Here is a 16,708-nt window from a genome sequence, read left to right as displayed (position 1 = left end):
TGAACAATTGGAACCCAAAGGCCCCACTGAGGGAGTGTAAACTGGAACAACTACTTTGTAGATAATTTGGTAATATTTAGTTTGGAAAATGCAGAAATCTATGAGCCAGCAATTCCACTCCTAGGTATATATCCTAGAGAAATATACGTGTACTAAGAGTTGTGTACAAGAATGTCCACAGCACTGTAATGGCAAGCCATTGAAAAAGTGAATTATTTTCATACTATGAAATACTATACAGAAATGAAAAATAATAAAGTATAAGTATCAATGTGAATGAAGCTTATAAACAGGGTTGAGCAGAAAAAGTTGAAGAATACATGCAGTGATACCAATGATATAATGTAAAAGCTTGCAAAAAATACTATGGATCGCTTAAGGGTATATACATACAGAGAAATAGAAAGAAATGCTCAGGAATAATAAACATCAAATTCAGGAAAGTGGGTATCTCTTTGGGAAAGGGTTGCAACATGAGAGGTGTACAGGTTGCTTCCACTATAACGTACTGTTTTTTTTTAAACCTGTGGTAGGTGGCCGTGTATTTATGCTAATTTACACAAGAAATAGGAGCTATTTATTGAGTGCCCACTATGTACCATGCACTGCTCTAGGCACTGGAAATAACCTAGAGAACAAAAACTGCCTTTGTGGAGCTTGCATTCTAGCAAATGTGAAATATTCTATATCTTTCTGTATATCTTAAATATTTCATTATAAAATTAAAAAAAATTTTTTAATGAGAAAAAATATTGGAGTGAAACTTCAATTTTAAAATAGTAAAGTCGCTCTCTGCTTTGGGAAATCACTCAAAAGCAATGAGATGGACAAGCTCTTTGTCCAAGGAAATTGGAAGATCTTTGAAATCGCTGAATACAAAACGTAGTAATAACTTAAAAGTGTAGGGGATAGGCAGGAGTAAGTGAGTTGCAAGGTTTATTTTAGGTGAGATTCTAACGCCTGCCCCCCCCCCCAATTGCCCTGCAGGGTAAGGGAGTAAGAACTCGGTGTTACACTGTGTGAAGTGACTTCATGAAGAGGGGCAGTGAGCACTGCCTGTCATATCTTAAGTATTCAATCCGCCTTCTGATGGCAAAAGTTACATTCGGGTCTTGAATGATTAAGAAAAAGACGGTGAACCCCCACGCCCATCTCCCAGAGACTCCAGTTACACAGGACGCTGACGAGGAAGGTGGCAAACAGAGAAGCCCCACCCCTAGGGCGGAGCCTGCGCCAGGCCCGCCCCCACGCCGAGAGGGGTCCGACGAGCGTGCGCCCAGGAGCCTCGAGCCGAGAGTGAGGAAGGAAGCTTGGCGGGGAAGTTGCAAACGGACAAGGCCAGGGGGCGCACCTACTGCGTTTGCGCAAGCAGCGAAACACCCCGGAACAGCCTCGACGAAATTTGCGCTACCTGCCGGAAGGCGCCTGCGCGCTGAGAACCGCACCCTTGGAGTCACCTGTTGGAGGGCCACGCCCTCTTCGACCTGCGCATGCGTGTGCCGCGCCGCACAGGCCATGTAGTCACGTGTTAGGGCGCGAGCTCTGCCCCGCGGGGGCGCTTCCTGCCACGCCCGCTGCCGCGGCCCGGGGGTGCCGGAGTCTTGGGCGGTCCCGGGCGGGAGAAGGCCAGGGCTGGTTTCGGATCCGCCGCGAGGTATGCCGCGTACCCGCCCCCCGGCGTGGGGAGATCTGGGAACGGCGGGGGAGATGGAGGCGGCTGGGGCAGGGCAGGGCGGCGCGTCCTGCCGCGGTGGAGTGGGGTTCCCCGGCTTCGCCTCCTGCGCGCTCCGCCACCCGCCTCTCCTGAGACTGGGCCCGGGTCCGGCACGATGCCCCCAGCCCGGTGTCTCCGGACCCGCAGACGTGGCGTGTCTGACCTCGTCTTTTCCCAGAGCCCGCTCACTCCGTGCCTCCGGCTCAGTGGACGGCCTGCCATTCACCCAAGTCTCTGAAATCTGGAGCCTGGAGTCACCCTGAGCGCCCCCTCCCGTGCGCCCACATCCAGTAACCTTGGAGCCCCGTTGGTTTTACCCCGTAACCCTGGAATCCATCCGCCTCTCCACCCCCGGAGCCGCCCCCGCGCTCCCTCACCCGCCCCTTTCGCCCTGATCGCTGCAAATGCTCAATCCTGAGAGGGCTTCCAGCCTCTCTTCTCTAGAGGGATATTTCTGAGTCGCCGACCCGATCCCGTCACGTCCCTTGCCCAAACTTCTTGAGGCTTAAAGGTTTTTCTCTTTTGCCCCCTGCTGACAATTTCAGCTTCGCTTGTACCGTTCAATTTCGTGTCTCGCCACTTTCTGCCCCAGTAATCCCAGGTCTTCAGTTTCCTTGTGCGGGTCAAACTTTCTCACCTCAGAACCATTACAAGGTTGTTCCCTGTTTGAAATCCTATTCCCCTTCCTTCCCCAACTTCTTCATGACTCAGCACAGGCATGGCTTTCTCCAGGAAGCTTTTTTTCTCGGTACTGGGTAAGGGGCCGCCCCGGGGCACCCGTGGGCCCTGGAGCAGCCCTTTCTGGTTTCTGTGCAATGATGAGGCGACCTCCACCGTGAAAATGTTCTTTGAGGGCTGAGACCGTGTCAGATTCATTCCTGCCCCCCAGTGCCCAGCACAGGGTCCGACACATAGTAGGTCCTATGCGTGGTTGTGAGATCTCTGAGAGAATCAGAATGCTGAGTCAGGTTTCTCTAGAGTGGAACTGTCCGATAGAACTTTGTTGGTGATGAAAATGTTCAGTATTTGTGCTGGCCGGTGGTAGCCACTAGTTGTGGAACTGGATTTTTAATTCTATTTAATTTTAATATAAATGTAAATAGCCACATGTGGGTATCGTATTTGGCAGCACAGCTTTAGCTTCTTTCTGAATCCTACCCAGCTTTGTACTCACCCGAGTCTGCCTTCCTAGGCCCCTCCCCATGCAGCCTCTTGGGTTTAATCCAAATTTGTCAATCAGTTCAGTGAGTTTTTATTGTGTGTCCAAACTCCCCACTTAAACCCATTAACAGGTGGTCCCCATACCTTCCGTCTCCCGTTTTGCTTGCTTCGGTGCTATAATTCCAGCCTTAGCATTTCATCCTTTGGTGTTAAGCATTTCCTTCTTTCTGTGAGTTGGGAGTTGACTAACCATGCCTTAGCACAGCTAGCACTGTTAGGGATGGGGCTTGTAGGCTGCTCCGGTCTGAATCTATTCTGCTTCCCACCAAACAGGTACCTAGGCTGCCAAGATGCCAGGGCCAAGACCTCGGAAGGGCCCTCAGGCCAGTGGCCAGGGTGTGGCAGCTGCCAAGCAGGTATGGCTATAGTCTGCTTCCCCTCTGGGCCAGTCTGAGGGTGGGGGGGCTCCCTAGACAGCTTGCGGAAGCTGGGTCTCCTGTGTGGTTTCCCCATTAGTCCAGAGACTTTGAGCAGTGCCTCCTGGAGTCGCCAGAGCCCTTAGAGACCCTCTGACTAGCTCTTGCCACACACGCATGGAAAATGAGGCCTGAACCCTCCTGTGTTTCAAGCCAGGCATCTTTCTGTCATGGCCACCATGATATAAGTGATATGGAGGGTGTTCTGATGAGGCCTCAGCGCTCTCATGGGTTCCTCATTTAGGGCCACGACTTTGCTTGCCAGCCCAGGATGCCAGGGCTTGAGGGCTGTGGCCTCTGGGAGAGCTTTGCTGCCTAGGGACAGAGGGCTGTGGCCCAAGTGGGAGACTGAGGGCTCTATCCTCCAATCTTCTCCCTTTATTTCTTCTGGGCCCAAGTCCTGAGACTTCTTAGTCCATTTTTATTGTCTTAAAAGAGGCAGGTAAGGGAGGTGATAGGATAAAGGGCAGAGACTCAAGTCATAAGACCTTATTTTAAATTCTAGCTTTGCTGCTCACAAGGCTGTCTCACTTTCATCTGAACATGGAGTTAAAAATAGGACCTAACTTAGCTTAAGAGTAGTCAAATTCATAGGGACAGAAAGTAGAATGGTGGTGACCATGCGCTAGGGATAGGGGAGAATGGAGAGTTGTTTAATGGGTACCAAGTTTCGATTTTGCAAGATGAAGAGTTCTGTGGATGGATGGTGGTGATGGTTGCACAATGGTGTGAATGTACTTGGTGCCATTGAACTCTACACTTAAAAACGGTTAAGATAATTTTCATGTTATATGTGGTTTACCACAATTAAAAAAAAATAACACCTACTCTCAGGATTGTGAGAATTAACTAAGATTATCATGCAGAGTGCTAAGTAGAGTGCCTGGCAGCTAGTGCTGTTATTGTTGTGAGTAATAATAATGGCAGTGTAGTCTTACTGGGTTCTTTGTGGAGTCACCAGGGAGATAAGTGTCCCAAGGGGCAATGTTGCAGGATTCAGTTTCCCTTTCCACACGTTGGGCCTCACAGACAGTGAAGGAGCCACTGACCGCAGGAGACTGGCTCTGGGGCTGGCCTCCACCCTCTGCCTCATTGTGTGGGGCCTAAGAAACCTTCTCTGCTCTCAGCTGGGGCTCTTTGTGGACTTCAGCCCTGAGGACATGCTGCTGGGGATGGAGGAGACTGAAGATGATGGGGACCTGGAGGCTGAGCTGCTGGCCCTCACTGGGGAAGCAGGGACCACAGGCAGGAAGCCAGCACCCAAGGGGCAGGGTGAGTTTGTGGCACTGGGCTGAGCTTGGTGCTGGGACCAGATGGGCTCAGGCAGGCGCTGGAGAGGGTCCTCTTCTTACAGCTGGGAGGAGCCAGGCAGACCACCTGGTCCTTCTGATATCCATATGTCTTCTGCAGCACTCCCACCAGGAGGCCGTCTGGCCCTGCTCACACACCTGTGTGATGGGGAGCTCACTCCTTCCCTGGCCTACCCTTTCCCTGTTGTGGACAGTTAGCAGTCTGATTCCAGACTGACTCAGCTCCCTATCCTTCGCCCTAGCCAGGGCCTGCTGTAGAGTAGGGGCTCAGCACAAGCTGAAATGGACACATAAAAAGTACACAGAAACTGTGTCGAATGAATAAATAAGTGGAATCTCCCTCCACAGCCTGGAAGGGTCAGAGGGTCTAAATCTTCCTTTCTTCTCACCAGGAACCCTTGGAGAGAACCACCCCTCATCCCTTGTGCCCCTGAGCTGAGGACAATGAGAGGATCCTGGAAGGGGCTCATTGTCCTGGGAGAACCATGGCCCTCCCTTCTCTCTCAGTCCAAACCTGCTTTGGGGTTAGACAAGTGTGGGTTTGAATCTTGGCTCTGTCACTTACTAGGATTGCAGTGTTAGGAAAATTAATATTGGTAGTTCTCAGTTTACTCGTATATAAAATGGAAATAATATTACCTATCCTGCAGAATTATTATGAAGCTGAAATGAATATTAAGAATCGTTACGTATGTGAAAGGTGTGGTTAGGGGGAATGGATGAATATGTCTCTGAATAACTACTACAGCAAAAATGCCGAGAAGGGAGTAGCTTGCTGCCTGTTGGAGGGCCAGGAAGGTTTCCCTGCTGAGGGTCTTTTGAGCTGGGTCATAAAGGAAGAGCAGGAGTTTTCCAGGTGTGGCTTTGGCTGTGGAAGGGAAGGATTTCTACCTGGGTGGAGAAGTGTACGGGCACAGTGGACTGAAGACCCTCCTTGACACCTCGTGGACCTTTTCTGCGTTGCCCTAATCCTCTGTGACTCTCTTCCCCCAGCCCCCCTGCCTATGGCCCACATCGAGAAGTTGGCAGCGGACTGTATGCGGGATGTGGAGGAGGAAGAGGAGGAGGAAGGGCTGGAGGAGGATGCAGACTTGCTGGTGCGTCTGGCAGGCTGGTGTCCGAGGGCTCTGTGGTCAAGCCTGTGGAGGAGGCCTGGGGTTTGTCCTTCTTTGCTCTGGTGTGGAGTGAGTGCCTTGCCCTTCCTGGACCCGTTTTCCTGACTGTACAGTGTGAGACTGGTTTCCTTTGATGTCTGGTCTGAGCTCTGTACTTGGGGGTTCTCAGATTTGGAGTCTTCGCTGTTTTCAAGGCCATCCTTGATCAGATTAAAGAAGTGTTTTGGTAAAGGGGATTTTCAGGCACAGTGACTGATGTTGGGAAATACTGCTGGGGGCGAGGGTGCTTTATTCTCAGATCCTACCATAGATATGGCCATGAGGCTCCCAACCTCCTGGGACTTGTGTCTCCCCAGACTGAGCTGCGGGAGGTCCTGGGTGCAGATGAGGAGGCTGGGCCCCTGAATGGCGATGAGACAGCCAGCCCAGGTGGCTCTGAGGAGGAGAAGGGACAGGAAAACATTGAACCCCCAGTGCAGACAGCTCTCCTAACAGCTTCTGTCCCAGCGGCTCAGGTAGGTTCTGGAGGGGTCCTGTGTGCCTTCGATCTCTCTACGTGTCCATGTATTAACATGCATGTAGCATGGCTTGCATAGAAAGGCTGCAGTAACCCTTTCCAGGGCCCTCCTCCAGCGGCTGCCCCAAAGAGAGACTGAGCACGAGAAACTCCTTGGTAGCTACCCGGCCTCAAAGGCCTCTGTTCTCCCATACCACCCCCCACAGCTATTTCCTGGCCTCCACAGATTGTCTAGGCCTCTGTGTTTGCCTCTCGTATGGCCTCTGGCCTCTCCAGTGAGTCTTTGCCTCCCACCTGAGGCTCTTAGGCTCTTCCTTCTCCTTGAATCCAAGAGCTCCGTTTCTGGGGCAGCTTCCTTGCAGGGAGGGAGCAGCAAGGGCCTAGCTGGCCCTGGAGTGGCCAGGCCCTGAACTGAAGTATCCACAGGCTGGAGGGCCTCCGGGGCTGCAGGCTCTGCTGGAGGATCGGATCCACAACTACCGGGAGGCTGCGGCCAGTGCCAAGGAGGCAGGTGAAGCAGCCAAAGCCAGGCGCTGTGAGCGCGGCCTAAAGGTGGGTTGGGCCTGGCCAGGGAGCAGGGCTAGGAGGAGTGGGGCTGAGGGCAGCGGGTAAGGCAGCAGGAGGTTGGGCTGGTGGAGGAGAGGCCTCCCCATCAGCTTTGCGGAGGTGAGGGATCCCTGGCCCATATTCGAGCAGGGTCCAGGCTGACATGGCTGGCTGGGTTTCTGGCTCTTCTCTCCCTCAGACTCTGGAGTCCCAGCTGGCTGCTGTGAGGAAAGGCAGGAAGATCAATGAGGATGAGATCCCACCTCCAGTGGCCTTGGGCAAGAGGCCTCTGGTCCCCCAGGAACCAACCATCAGGAGCCCTGAGGCAGACTCCTCAGGTCCCCCCACCATGGAGCCAGGTATCTGGAGACACTCAAATCCTGTGCTAGTTCCCAGTGTCAGAGCCCGTGGCCTGCCTCCCCATCCTGTCACTGTCCGTTGCCATCAGTCGCGCCTTCCCCGAGAGGTCCTCAGGCCAGCCGGACCTGTGGGTGCTGGAACCCAAGGCATGCACCTTCTTCTTTGACCCTCATGCCCCCTCTGCGGGCTTTTTGTTTCTCCGTAGACAACCCCTCCCAGCCTGAGACAAGCCTCTTGGGCAGCCCTCACATTTCTGCCACACTTGAATCAGACCCAGACCCACGGGCCCTGTTGTCGGCCCGACAGAGAGAATACAAAGTGGCTGCCCTGGATGCCAAGCGGGCTGGAGACCTAGACCGTGCCCGGGAGCTCATGAGGATAGGGAAGGTACAGCATCTGGCTCAGAGGCCCTGTGTCTAACCCCTCGTTTCACAGATGGGAACAGTGACCTCAAGGTCATGCAGCTAGACTGGGCTTCAGTGACACTGGCCTGAGGGGGAGTTTTTCAGCCTAGGCTCTTGAGGTTCCCTGGCTTATGCCCACACCTGGTTTTCTTTCTACTGGAGAAATTTGGTGCCGTCCTGGACGCCCTGGAGAAGGGACAGCCTGTGGATCTGAGTGCCATGCCCCCGGCACCTGAGGGTCAGTATGGGGATGGTGGGGGGAGCCTACTCAGGCTGGGGTTGGGGAGGAGTTTTAGGGCTGGGGCTGGCCAGGTACTTCCATCTACACCTCTGTTCTGGGTCCCCCAGACCTGAAGCCCCTTCCACAGGCTTCCAAGGCCCCCACAGCACCCTCAGTCATACCCCCAGCAGTGGAACGAGTGCAGCCATTGATGGCCCCTGACACCCCAGCAACCCCAGGTAGGATGGGCTGGTGGGACTGTGGAGTGCCGACCGGGGGAAAGGCACGCAGAGCTGACACCCATCTCCTTCTTCCTTTCAAGCGGCCCCTACTGAGCCACAGACGGTGATGGACGCCCTGCAGCAGAGGCTGAACAAGTACCGTGAGGCAGGCATCCAGGCCCGGGGCACTGGGGATGAGCGCAAGGCCCGGATGCATGAGCGCATTGCTAAGGTGGGCCCGCAGGCTGCGTGGTGGCCCTGCCCTGTGTTGGCCTCTCTCCCTGGCTGGCTGCTCTGTGTGTCTGCTCCTGCAGCCAGCCCTGGTCTTTGAGATTCCATCTGTCTCTCTCTCTGGAGCTCTTGCTGCCTTAAGGGCTCTTTTTGCTCCTGTCTTTCCTTCTTCCTGTCCCTATGTCTCCCTGTGTGGAGCCTGCACACTGCTGCCCACCCTACGTCCCTCCCTTCCTTCGCTTGCAGCAATATCAAGATGCCATTCGAGCACACCGAGCAGGACGGAAAGTTGACTTTGCTGAGTTGCCTGTTCCTCCAGGTGAGTGGGGCTTGGCCGAGGGCTTTAGGAGGAGGTCTCTCAGCAAGATGGAGGAGGGGGAAATGATTTCTCACTATCTGCCTCTACTCTGTGGGAGCCACCCATCCCAGCCATGTCCAAGAAGACCTCTCCAGGGCCCGCCGCAGCCTAGTGCTTCCCCGAGGCTCCCTGGCCCCCCACAGCTGTCTCTCTCTTCCAGGATTCCCCCCAATCCCTGGCCTGGAGCCCACGATGGGCACTGAGGAGGATGCAGTGGCAGCTACTTTAGCAGCTGCCCAGAAACTGGCCTTCTCGGAGGATACAGCCCCAGCAGAAGAAGATGAGAATGAGAACGAGGTTTGGCTGAGGGCCCAAGACTCCAGGGGTTGGTGGGGGGAAGCAGCAGATGAGGGGCAAACCCAGACCCTGTTGTTGTCCATACTAACAAAGCCAGCAAGGTAGGTATTCTTTCTTCCATTTTACAGAGAAAAAACTTGGCCAAGGGCACCAGCTAGGAGTTAGCAGAGCTAGATTCAAACCAAGGTCTTGCTCACTCCAGAGCCCAGGTTCAACCCATTACCCCACCGTCTCCTGTTGGGGAGGTTAGCTCAGAGAGCTTTTGAGGCTGCTTCTAGCTCTGAGATTCTCTAGGGCCCATGAGGGGAAGCCGTTCATGTCAGGTCACACAGTGAGTTAGTGCAGCGTTCGGAAGAGAGCGGCCATGGCTGGGGTGGGGAACAGATCTGCTGTGATAGCCTTCTGGGCACCTGCAGGATGAATCCCCAGCCCAGGCCCCAGTGGCCAAGAAGCCAGCACAGCCTCTGGTTCCTTCATCCCGGCCCCTGCCTGAGCCCAAGGCCGCGAGTTCTAAGGAGTCACTGAGTCCCTCTGGTGAGTTGGGGAGAAGAGGAATGGAGGAGCGTAGGCTCTAGGGAGGGGCAGGCATGGCTCTAACCAGGGTCCCTCTCCCTTCAGTGCGGGAGCAGCTGGCATTGCTAGAGGCACGGAAACTGCAGTACCAGCGGGCAGCCCTGCAGGCCAAGCGTGGCCAGGACTTGGAGCAGGCCAAAGCTCATCTGCGGGTGGCCAAAAGCCTTGAGGCTCAGATCGTCCAGGTCCGAGCCGGCCGACCTGTGGACCTTTCCAAGGTGAGTCCCATCTGGTTCAGCAGCAGGACTTCTCCGGCAGAGAAGGTGGGTGGCTGGCTTGATGGGCAGGGCTGTGAATGGGGCAGCTGCTTGGAGGAGGTGGGACTTGGATGGGATGTGGTGACAGTAGGGAAAGAGCCTTTTGCTTATGCATCTCTCTACCCCATGACCCCAAGAGAGGCCAGGGGAAGGCCAGGGGGGCTGCCTCTCGTCAGAGATGACAAGGCAGGGCAAGGCCAGTGGGAGGCAGAGTGTTGCAGCAGCCTGGGATAGAATGGGAGGCAATGATTCTCACCACTGGAGGTTAGTAGAAGCTGGAGAAACATTTAGTTTGAATTTCTGCATTTGTAAGGCTCACTACAGGAATAATCTGACTCTTGGGGCCCCTGAGGGGCCTTGTGACCTGGGCAGGTACCTTCACCCTTGACGGATGAGGAAGGTGACTTTATTCTCATTCACCACGAGGACCTCCGACTCTCCCAGAAGGCCGAGGAGGTGTATGCTCAGCTACAAAAAATGCTTCTGGAGCAATATGGGGTCAGTAGACTGCTTGTCTGTCCTCCCCTTTCAGTGCCCAGAGCCTCCCTTTGGGGAAAATCATGTGGCTCAGACGAAATAGGCCTGGATTCAGATTCTAGCTCTTCCCCTTACTGGTTATGTGACCTTCGGCAAGGCACTTCCCCTCTCTGAACCACGTTTTCCTCATCTATAAAATAGGATGATTAATGCCCCTCTTTTTTTTTTTTTTTGAGGAAGATTGGCCCTGAGCTGATACCTATTGCCAATCTTCTTCTTTTTGCTGAGGAAGATTAGCCCTGAGCTAACATCTGTGCCAGTCTTCCTCTGTCTTGTACATGGGATGCTGCCACAGCATGGCTTGATGAGTGGTGTGTAGGTCTGAGCCGAGGATTCGAACCTGTGAACCCTGGGCTGCTGAAGTAGAGCATGTGAACTTAACCACTACACCACCAGGCCGGCCTCCATGGCCCTCTTTCAGGGTGATTACAGAGTTCAAACAACAGAGTGGAAGAGAAAGTACTTTGAAGATGGGAGGAAGAAGTGTTAGGGGAGACAGATATATATATATATATCTATATATATATCTATAGATATATATATATCTATATATATATCTATAGATATATATATATATAAAAATATGTACGTATGTATATATTCGTGTGTGTGTGTATCTATCTGAACTGCTGCCTGTAATTCTGCCTTCTAAAGTGATGTTTCTATTAGGTTTTGAAGGAAGAATAGGAGTTTGCTAAGTAAATTTTGGGAAATGACTATCCTTAAGAGAGGAAACAGCAAAAACTTAGGCAGAAAAGTGTGATTGGACTTGGGAACAGTGACCTTGGGGTGGGTGTTGGGGAAGCAGAGGGTAAGGATATAGAAAGTTATAGCTTTCAGAAGTCAGGCCTCGAATGCCAACCTAGACAAGTCCTGCTCTGTAGTCACTCTGGGCCCCTTTTTTTCAGAAGTGTCTGCTGTTCTCTAAGCAGTTCATGCACCAAGGCAATGTGGCTGAGACTACCCGGTAAGTGCAAGGGCTGGGGCTTTGGGGGTGGGGAGCAGAAAATGAGCCCTGCCATGTTGATGTGCACCACCATCCCTATCAGGTTTGAAAAGCTTGCTCAGGACCGCAAGAAGCAGCTTGAGATCCTGCAGCTGGCCCAGGCCCAGGGCCTCGACCCTCCCAGCCACCACTTTGAGTTGAAGACGTTCCAGACTGTGAGGTGCTAAAGTCTAAGGGAGACAATGGCTCCATGCAGGGACAGGGCAAGAGGCTGGAGAGTTAGGGCACTTGAGTGAGGCTTCCCAGGCTTGGCCCTGCCGTAGGCATTGGGGCTGAGAGCAGTGGGGGAGTGGGTAGGACATGGTTCCTGTCTGTAAGGAGCTCAGAGCTGTAGGTGGCTAGGGAAGGAGCTTTGGACTAGGGGTCACAGACTGAGGTCTGTGCACCAGCTCTGCTGCTGCTGGCCCAGACAAGCTTTGCCTCCCTGGGCCCTCTCTCCTCCTGATCACCAGCCACCCAGCTGGCAGGCAGGCACTGGAAGAGGGGACCTTTTCCCACTGCTCTTTCACTTTGGGCTCTTTCTCCTTGCTTCGTCTCTGTAGGATCTTCTCAGAACTCAACAGCACAGAAATGCATCTGATCATTGTCCGGGGAATGAACCTCCCAGCCCCTCCAGGTAGCCCCAGAGCCACCTCTTCTCCAGGAGGCTCTTGCCCAGACACTCTACCCCCAGTCAGTGGCTCTCCTTCCACATCAAGTGCTGGGCTCCTGGCTACTCCCTCTGATCCAGACTCCCGTTTCTCCTTCATAGGGGTAACCCCTGATGACTTGGATGCTTTTGTGCGGTTTGAGTTCCACTACCCTAACTCGGTGAGGTTCAAGTAGAGGTAGGATCCTCTGAACTCCATCTTCCATTCTAGGACCCTGTGCTCAATTTCTCTCCATCCCTGGGAGGTCTGGCTATAGGGAGGGGTTTGAAGACCCTTGGGCCCATTCCCTACAGGGGTCCCTTCCCTCAGTGCTGACTTAGCCCAGAATTCCTGGCCCTGTATACCTCTTTTTTTTGAAAGCTGTCCTGACTTCTCCCTTCGTACTGCTTTAGGACCAGGCTCAAAAAAGCAAAACAGCTGTAGTGAAGAACACAAACTCCCCAGGTGAGGGCCACTTTCTCCTCCCTCTCTCTGTGCAACACTTGTGTTTCCAGAGTGCTTTCAGATCTATTATCTTACTTGGTCTACTCAATTTGGGAGATAAAGGCAGGTATTATTACTACTCCTCTAATGAGGTTGGGGAAACTGAGGCTCAGGGAGGTAAAGGGACTTGCCTAGGGCCTCAGAGCAAGGAGGTGGTGGAAATGGGACTTGAATCCAGGAATCCTGACTCCAAATTCCAAGTCCTTCCCACTTTGGTATAATCTGTGTCTAAGAGTACAAGAACTGTCCAAGTGGACTTCCAAGGCCAGGATCTAGATGCTCTACCACCCTCTAGTGGCAGTCCCTCTGAATTGCAGGCATAGAGATCAAGAGAGGAGGCCAGCTCTAGGCCAGTTTCTACTTCCTCAGGAAATCCCTGGGAGCCAAGCCCCTTCTTGTCTTCTCCCCCTCTTGCAGAATTTGATCAGCTCTTCAAACTAAACATCAACCGAAACCATCGGGGCTTCAGGAGGGTGATCCAAAGCAAAGGAATCAAGTTTGAAATCTTCCACAAAGGGTGAGGCCCCTGACCATCAGTCATACTGCCAAGGTGGGCTGGGAGGAAGGAATGGCTTCCTTTGCTGCTGCTATTGGTGCCCATGCTGCTACTCACTTTTCCTGCACTGGGCTCAGCCAGGTCATTCCTGCCTTCCCTGCCCAGTTCAATCCTCTGCTAACTCTTGCTTCCTCAGATCCTTCTTCAGAAGCGACAAGCTGGTTGGCACAGCTCACCTGAAGCTGGAGCGGCTGGAGAATGAGTGTGAGATCAGAGAGATTGTGGAGGTAGGGCCCAGAGACTGTGGAGGTAGGGTGGGCAAACCAGAGGACTTGGCAAGAGAAGAGCCAACATTCATTGAACATCAGTCCATATTGTAGGTTTTTTGTGCCCATTAATTTAAAAATATCCACAAGTGTGCTATAAGAGTAGGTGCTATTCCCATTTCACAAATGAAGACATTCAGAGGGTCTGAGAAAATTTCATAGTGTTCTCCAGACAGTAGCTATACTCTTTCCACAACACTCTGGGCCACTCAGGTTCCCAGGGATGGTGGATTAGAGGGGTCTGATCATTGCCGTCAACTTGGCACATACAGATTCCTAGGTTTTGGGGGGCAGAGTTATGATCGGGGCAATTGTCTGGCAGTATGACGAAGCAGAACAGCTCTGGACATAAAGTTGATAAAGAATTTCTGGATCAGGGACCCACCAGAATGCAGCTTTGTTTGGGAATTGGCTCCAGATAGCTCCTTAAAGCTTCCGTGAACTCACCAAGTTTCACAGGCAGGGACTCTAAGAGCTGGCCTGACAGATGAGGAAAGTAAGATCCAGAGAGGATGAGGTGTTACATGAGCTGATACAGTGTGTCCCAGGCAGAGCTTGGCCCAGAGCTTTGCTGACGCCTTCATAGGCTGGGGCTTTTCGCACTACAGTGTGCCTCCCTCCCCTCCCCTACCTGTCTGGGGGAGTTGTTCTTAAGTGGGGCCTGCTCTCTGTTGGTCCTCTTGAGGGTGGTCAGACTTCTCGAGCCTGTAGCACTGCTTTGCACTCCAGCTGCCCCCTCTGGTACCCAGAAGGAGGGAAGCAGCATGGTGGGTGGAAAGGAACCCTTGCTGGGGTTCTAGTCCTGGCCTTGCCATTCAATGGCTATATAAGTTTACTAACCACTTCTTTCTGGGCCATTGTGAAGTGAGGGTTTGGGCTTAGTGGTTTTCAGGCTGCACCTTGAAGCTGGAGCATTTTTTTCCAGGAGTTGCCTTGGAAAATTGAGTGAGCAGAGCTCTAGGTTTCTCATCTCCACTTTAAAGCATTGATGCTTGTTTGGATTTACAGGTTACTTTGTTTATGAGACTTATCTAAACCCACCACCACCACCACCATCAAACAGCAGGAGGGCAGGGTTGTTATGAAATGTGACTTCTGTGTTAATACTGCAGGACGCTTTAGCTCCTCTCATGCCTTACCTGTGACAGAGGGAGCTGCCTGCTCCCAGCCCCTGACCCCCTCAGTTACCATCTCCCTCTCTGTGGTCTTCACAGGTTCTGGATGGAAGGAAGCCCACTGGGGGCAAGCTGGAGGTGAAGGTGAGGCTGCGGGAGCCTCTGAATGGCCAGGACATGCAGATAGTCACCGAGAACTGGCTGGTCCTGGAGCCCAGGGGCCTGTGAGGTGGGCGGCTCTTTGGGCATTCAGAACCTCTGCCTCCTGCTCTCTGCCCAGGCCCCACAGGGACTCTTCCAGTACTCAACTCACATCTGGGATGAAAGCCTAAGAATTTCTCATCTGTGAGGATGATCAAGGGGCAAAACTATTGGGTAGGGCTTGGGCTTGGGCTAAGTTTCTCATGATCCTCAATAGACCTGAGGAGGGCAGTTAACCTTCCCAGGTCTTGAGGAAATCCTTTCTAAACTGTATTTGGATAGTCACTGCAGTTTAGACTTAGTTCCTATGCTTTGTGCCCTTGTGGAGCAGATGGTCAATATGGGGGGACGAGTAGGCCAGCGACTGTGTGCAGGAGTGTACTTTTCCCAGCTTTGCTGGCTATAGAAGCCTTTGTATATAAGGGAGATGCTGCTACACGAGCACCAAAGACCTGTTAAGTACGTGCATTACTGACCCCAGTCCTGGTCTTTCCTCTTGCTGGCCCCTCCATTGATGCAGGCTGGATTCCAGGAGTCCCCCTCCCCCTCCCTCTGGGCAAAGGCAAGGATAGCTTCATTGCTCTGTGCCATGGAGTCTTGTGGGCCTTTAACCCTGTGTAGCAACTGTGTGCAGCTTACCCAGCCCCCAGTTGCAACATTTCTGGATGTGCCTTTAACTAACTGTAAGGGATGGGAGAACTCAAGGGTGATTGAGAAGCTCCCTACTTAAGGTGGGGGCAGTGTTCCGTGACTCCAGTTGGTCAGTGGCAGCCTATCCCACACACCTCAGTTGACCCCGGCCCTGCCTGCGCCTGTGCCTTGGTTCCTGGCTGCTGCTACACTAGCCTCGCTGCTTCCCAGAGCTCTCAGTGGAGGAGGGAGTTATGTTCAGGACTGTGTGGTGGGAAGCAAGGGCAAGTTGTATCTTGGATTCAGTCCATGCACCTAAGACTAAGAGACTGTTAACTGAAGGAAAAAAAATTATATATATATGTAATAATTTAATTTTATGTAGCTCTTTTTATTTAAGAAGCTAGGTCTAATTCTTTACAAGGGTTTTATACTCTACATACAGAGTAACCATCAAGTCCTAAACAGAAGCCCTGCTCCTTGTCACTTTTTAAAGGCCAGAGTAGCAGTAACATTTAATTGACAGAAATTGTTGCTTTGGCTTTGTCTTTTGAGAGGGCAGGGGAAGTACTGCCTCTTCTGGTGATCACCTAGGGAAATCCCTTAGTTCTTTCCCAAGAAATTGTCCTTGGCTTTGTTATTCTGAATGGATGGAGACAACGGAGGGATGTGTAGTTACAATAGATTTAATATTCAAACACTGCAATATTCTACATTTCTTAGAAATAAACTTTAACATCCCATCTTTTTTTTCTCCTTTTTTGAAGGATTAAGTTCAACAAAGCATTCCTCAAGATCATTTTTTTAAAGCCTCCAAGTGAAGCAGATACATTCAGCTTACTTATCTCCATAGTATTGCATAAGCCCAGCTCAGGGTTGAGCTTTTGTGTGTGTCGTTTTCTGGGATAGGGCTGGACCATGCTTCCCTGCCCTTAAGAGAGCTTTTAGTGGGTTACAGCAGGAATGACAGACAAATGACTTTTTTCCAAGAGCTTTCTGGCTGGTCTTTTTTTTTTTTTTCCTGTGAGGAAGATCAGCCTTGAGCTAACATCCATGCCAGTCCTCCTCTTTTTGCTGAGGAAGACTGGCCCTGAACTAACATCCATGCCGATCTTCCTCCACTTTATGTGGGAAGCAGCCATAGCATGGCCTGACAAGCGGTGTATCGGTTCACACCCAGGATCCGAACCTGGACTGCCAGCAGCGGAGTGTGCGCACTTAACCACTACGCCACCGGGCCGGCCCCCTCTGGCTGGTCTCATCTATCAGAGTGAACTGCCAAAATTTCCACTGATGGGAAACTTAACACTTTTAATTGCAGGCCTACTTATGTGTGAAACAGTAATCTAGAATGAAAAGGAGGGTTCTTAGCCCCCATAAGGTGGCCTAGAGCAAAGAGGGGTGGCCAGGAGGGTTCCTGACCCAACCTAGTCTTCCCCTCAGGGTTTGCACCCAACCCAGTGCCTACTAAGAGTGCTAGAAGGATAGCTGTGGTTATCCTTGA

General features: G+C 52.3%; 1 protein-coding gene across 4 annotated transcripts; it reads left to right on the top strand.

Annotated features, from left to right (window-relative positions):
- Positions 1–1,569: 1,569 nt before the first annotated feature.
- CC2D1B (coiled-coil and C2 domain containing 1B) lies at positions 1,570–16,003 on the top strand. 4 transcript variants are annotated; one of them, XM_058552420.1, is made up of 24 exons: positions 1,570–1,654; positions 3,209–3,291; positions 4,479–4,623; positions 5,655–5,758; positions 6,133–6,291; positions 6,720–6,845; positions 7,039–7,198; positions 7,405–7,586; positions 7,766–7,841; positions 7,952–8,062; positions 8,146–8,276; positions 8,522–8,594; positions 8,794–8,930; positions 9,347–9,464; positions 9,549–9,721; positions 10,133–10,258; positions 11,206–11,264; positions 11,347–11,463; positions 11,846–11,919; positions 12,055–12,113; positions 12,346–12,397; positions 12,854–12,953; positions 13,129–13,219; positions 14,473–16,003. In XM_058552420.1, exons 2-24 carry the CDS (start codon positions 3,226–3,228, stop codon positions 14,599–14,601), a joined length of 2,568 nt encoding a protein of 855 aa, XP_058408403.1. In that variant the 5' UTR covers positions 1,570–1,654; positions 3,209–3,225; the 3' UTR covers positions 14,602–16,003. The 4 variants fall into 4 exon arrangements, with proteins under 4 accessions (XP_058408403.1, XP_058408406.1, XP_058408407.1 ...); XM_058552421.1 differs by lacking the exon at positions 1,570–1,654 and adding an exon at positions 1,929–1,989; XM_058552423.1 differs by lacking the exons at positions 12,346–12,397; positions 13,129–13,219; positions 14,473–16,003 and having other exon boundaries at positions 12,854–12,947.
- The last annotated feature ends 705 nt before the right edge of the window (positions 16,004–16,708 follow it).

This window comes from Diceros bicornis, chromosome 13 (genome assembly GCF_020826845.1).
Source record: "Diceros bicornis minor isolate mBicDic1 chromosome 13, mDicBic1.mat.cur, whole genome shotgun sequence".
Taxonomy (NCBI): Eukaryota; Metazoa; Chordata; class Mammalia; order Perissodactyla; family Rhinocerotidae; genus Diceros; species Diceros bicornis.
The sequence above is the reverse complement of the archived record's forward strand: the minus strand, read 5'-3'. Positions and strand labels throughout refer to the sequence as shown.

What these genes read in the sequence shown, in the direction of transcription:
- CC2D1B (XM_058552420.1), top strand. Translation starts at nt 3,226, where the DNA reads ATGCCAGGGCCAAGACCTCGGAAGGGCCCTCAGGCCAGTGGCCAGGGT. An exon ending in GTGTGGCAGCTGCCAAGCAG is followed by an intron (nt 3,292 to 4,478) that starts GTATGGCTATAG and finishes CTCTGCTCTCAG; the next exon opens with CTGGGGCTCTTTGTGGACTT. An exon ending in AATGTGGCTGAGACTACCCG is followed by an intron (nt 11,265 to 11,346) that starts GTAAGTGCAAGG and finishes CATCCCTATCAG; the next exon opens with GTTTGAAAAGCTTGCTCAGG.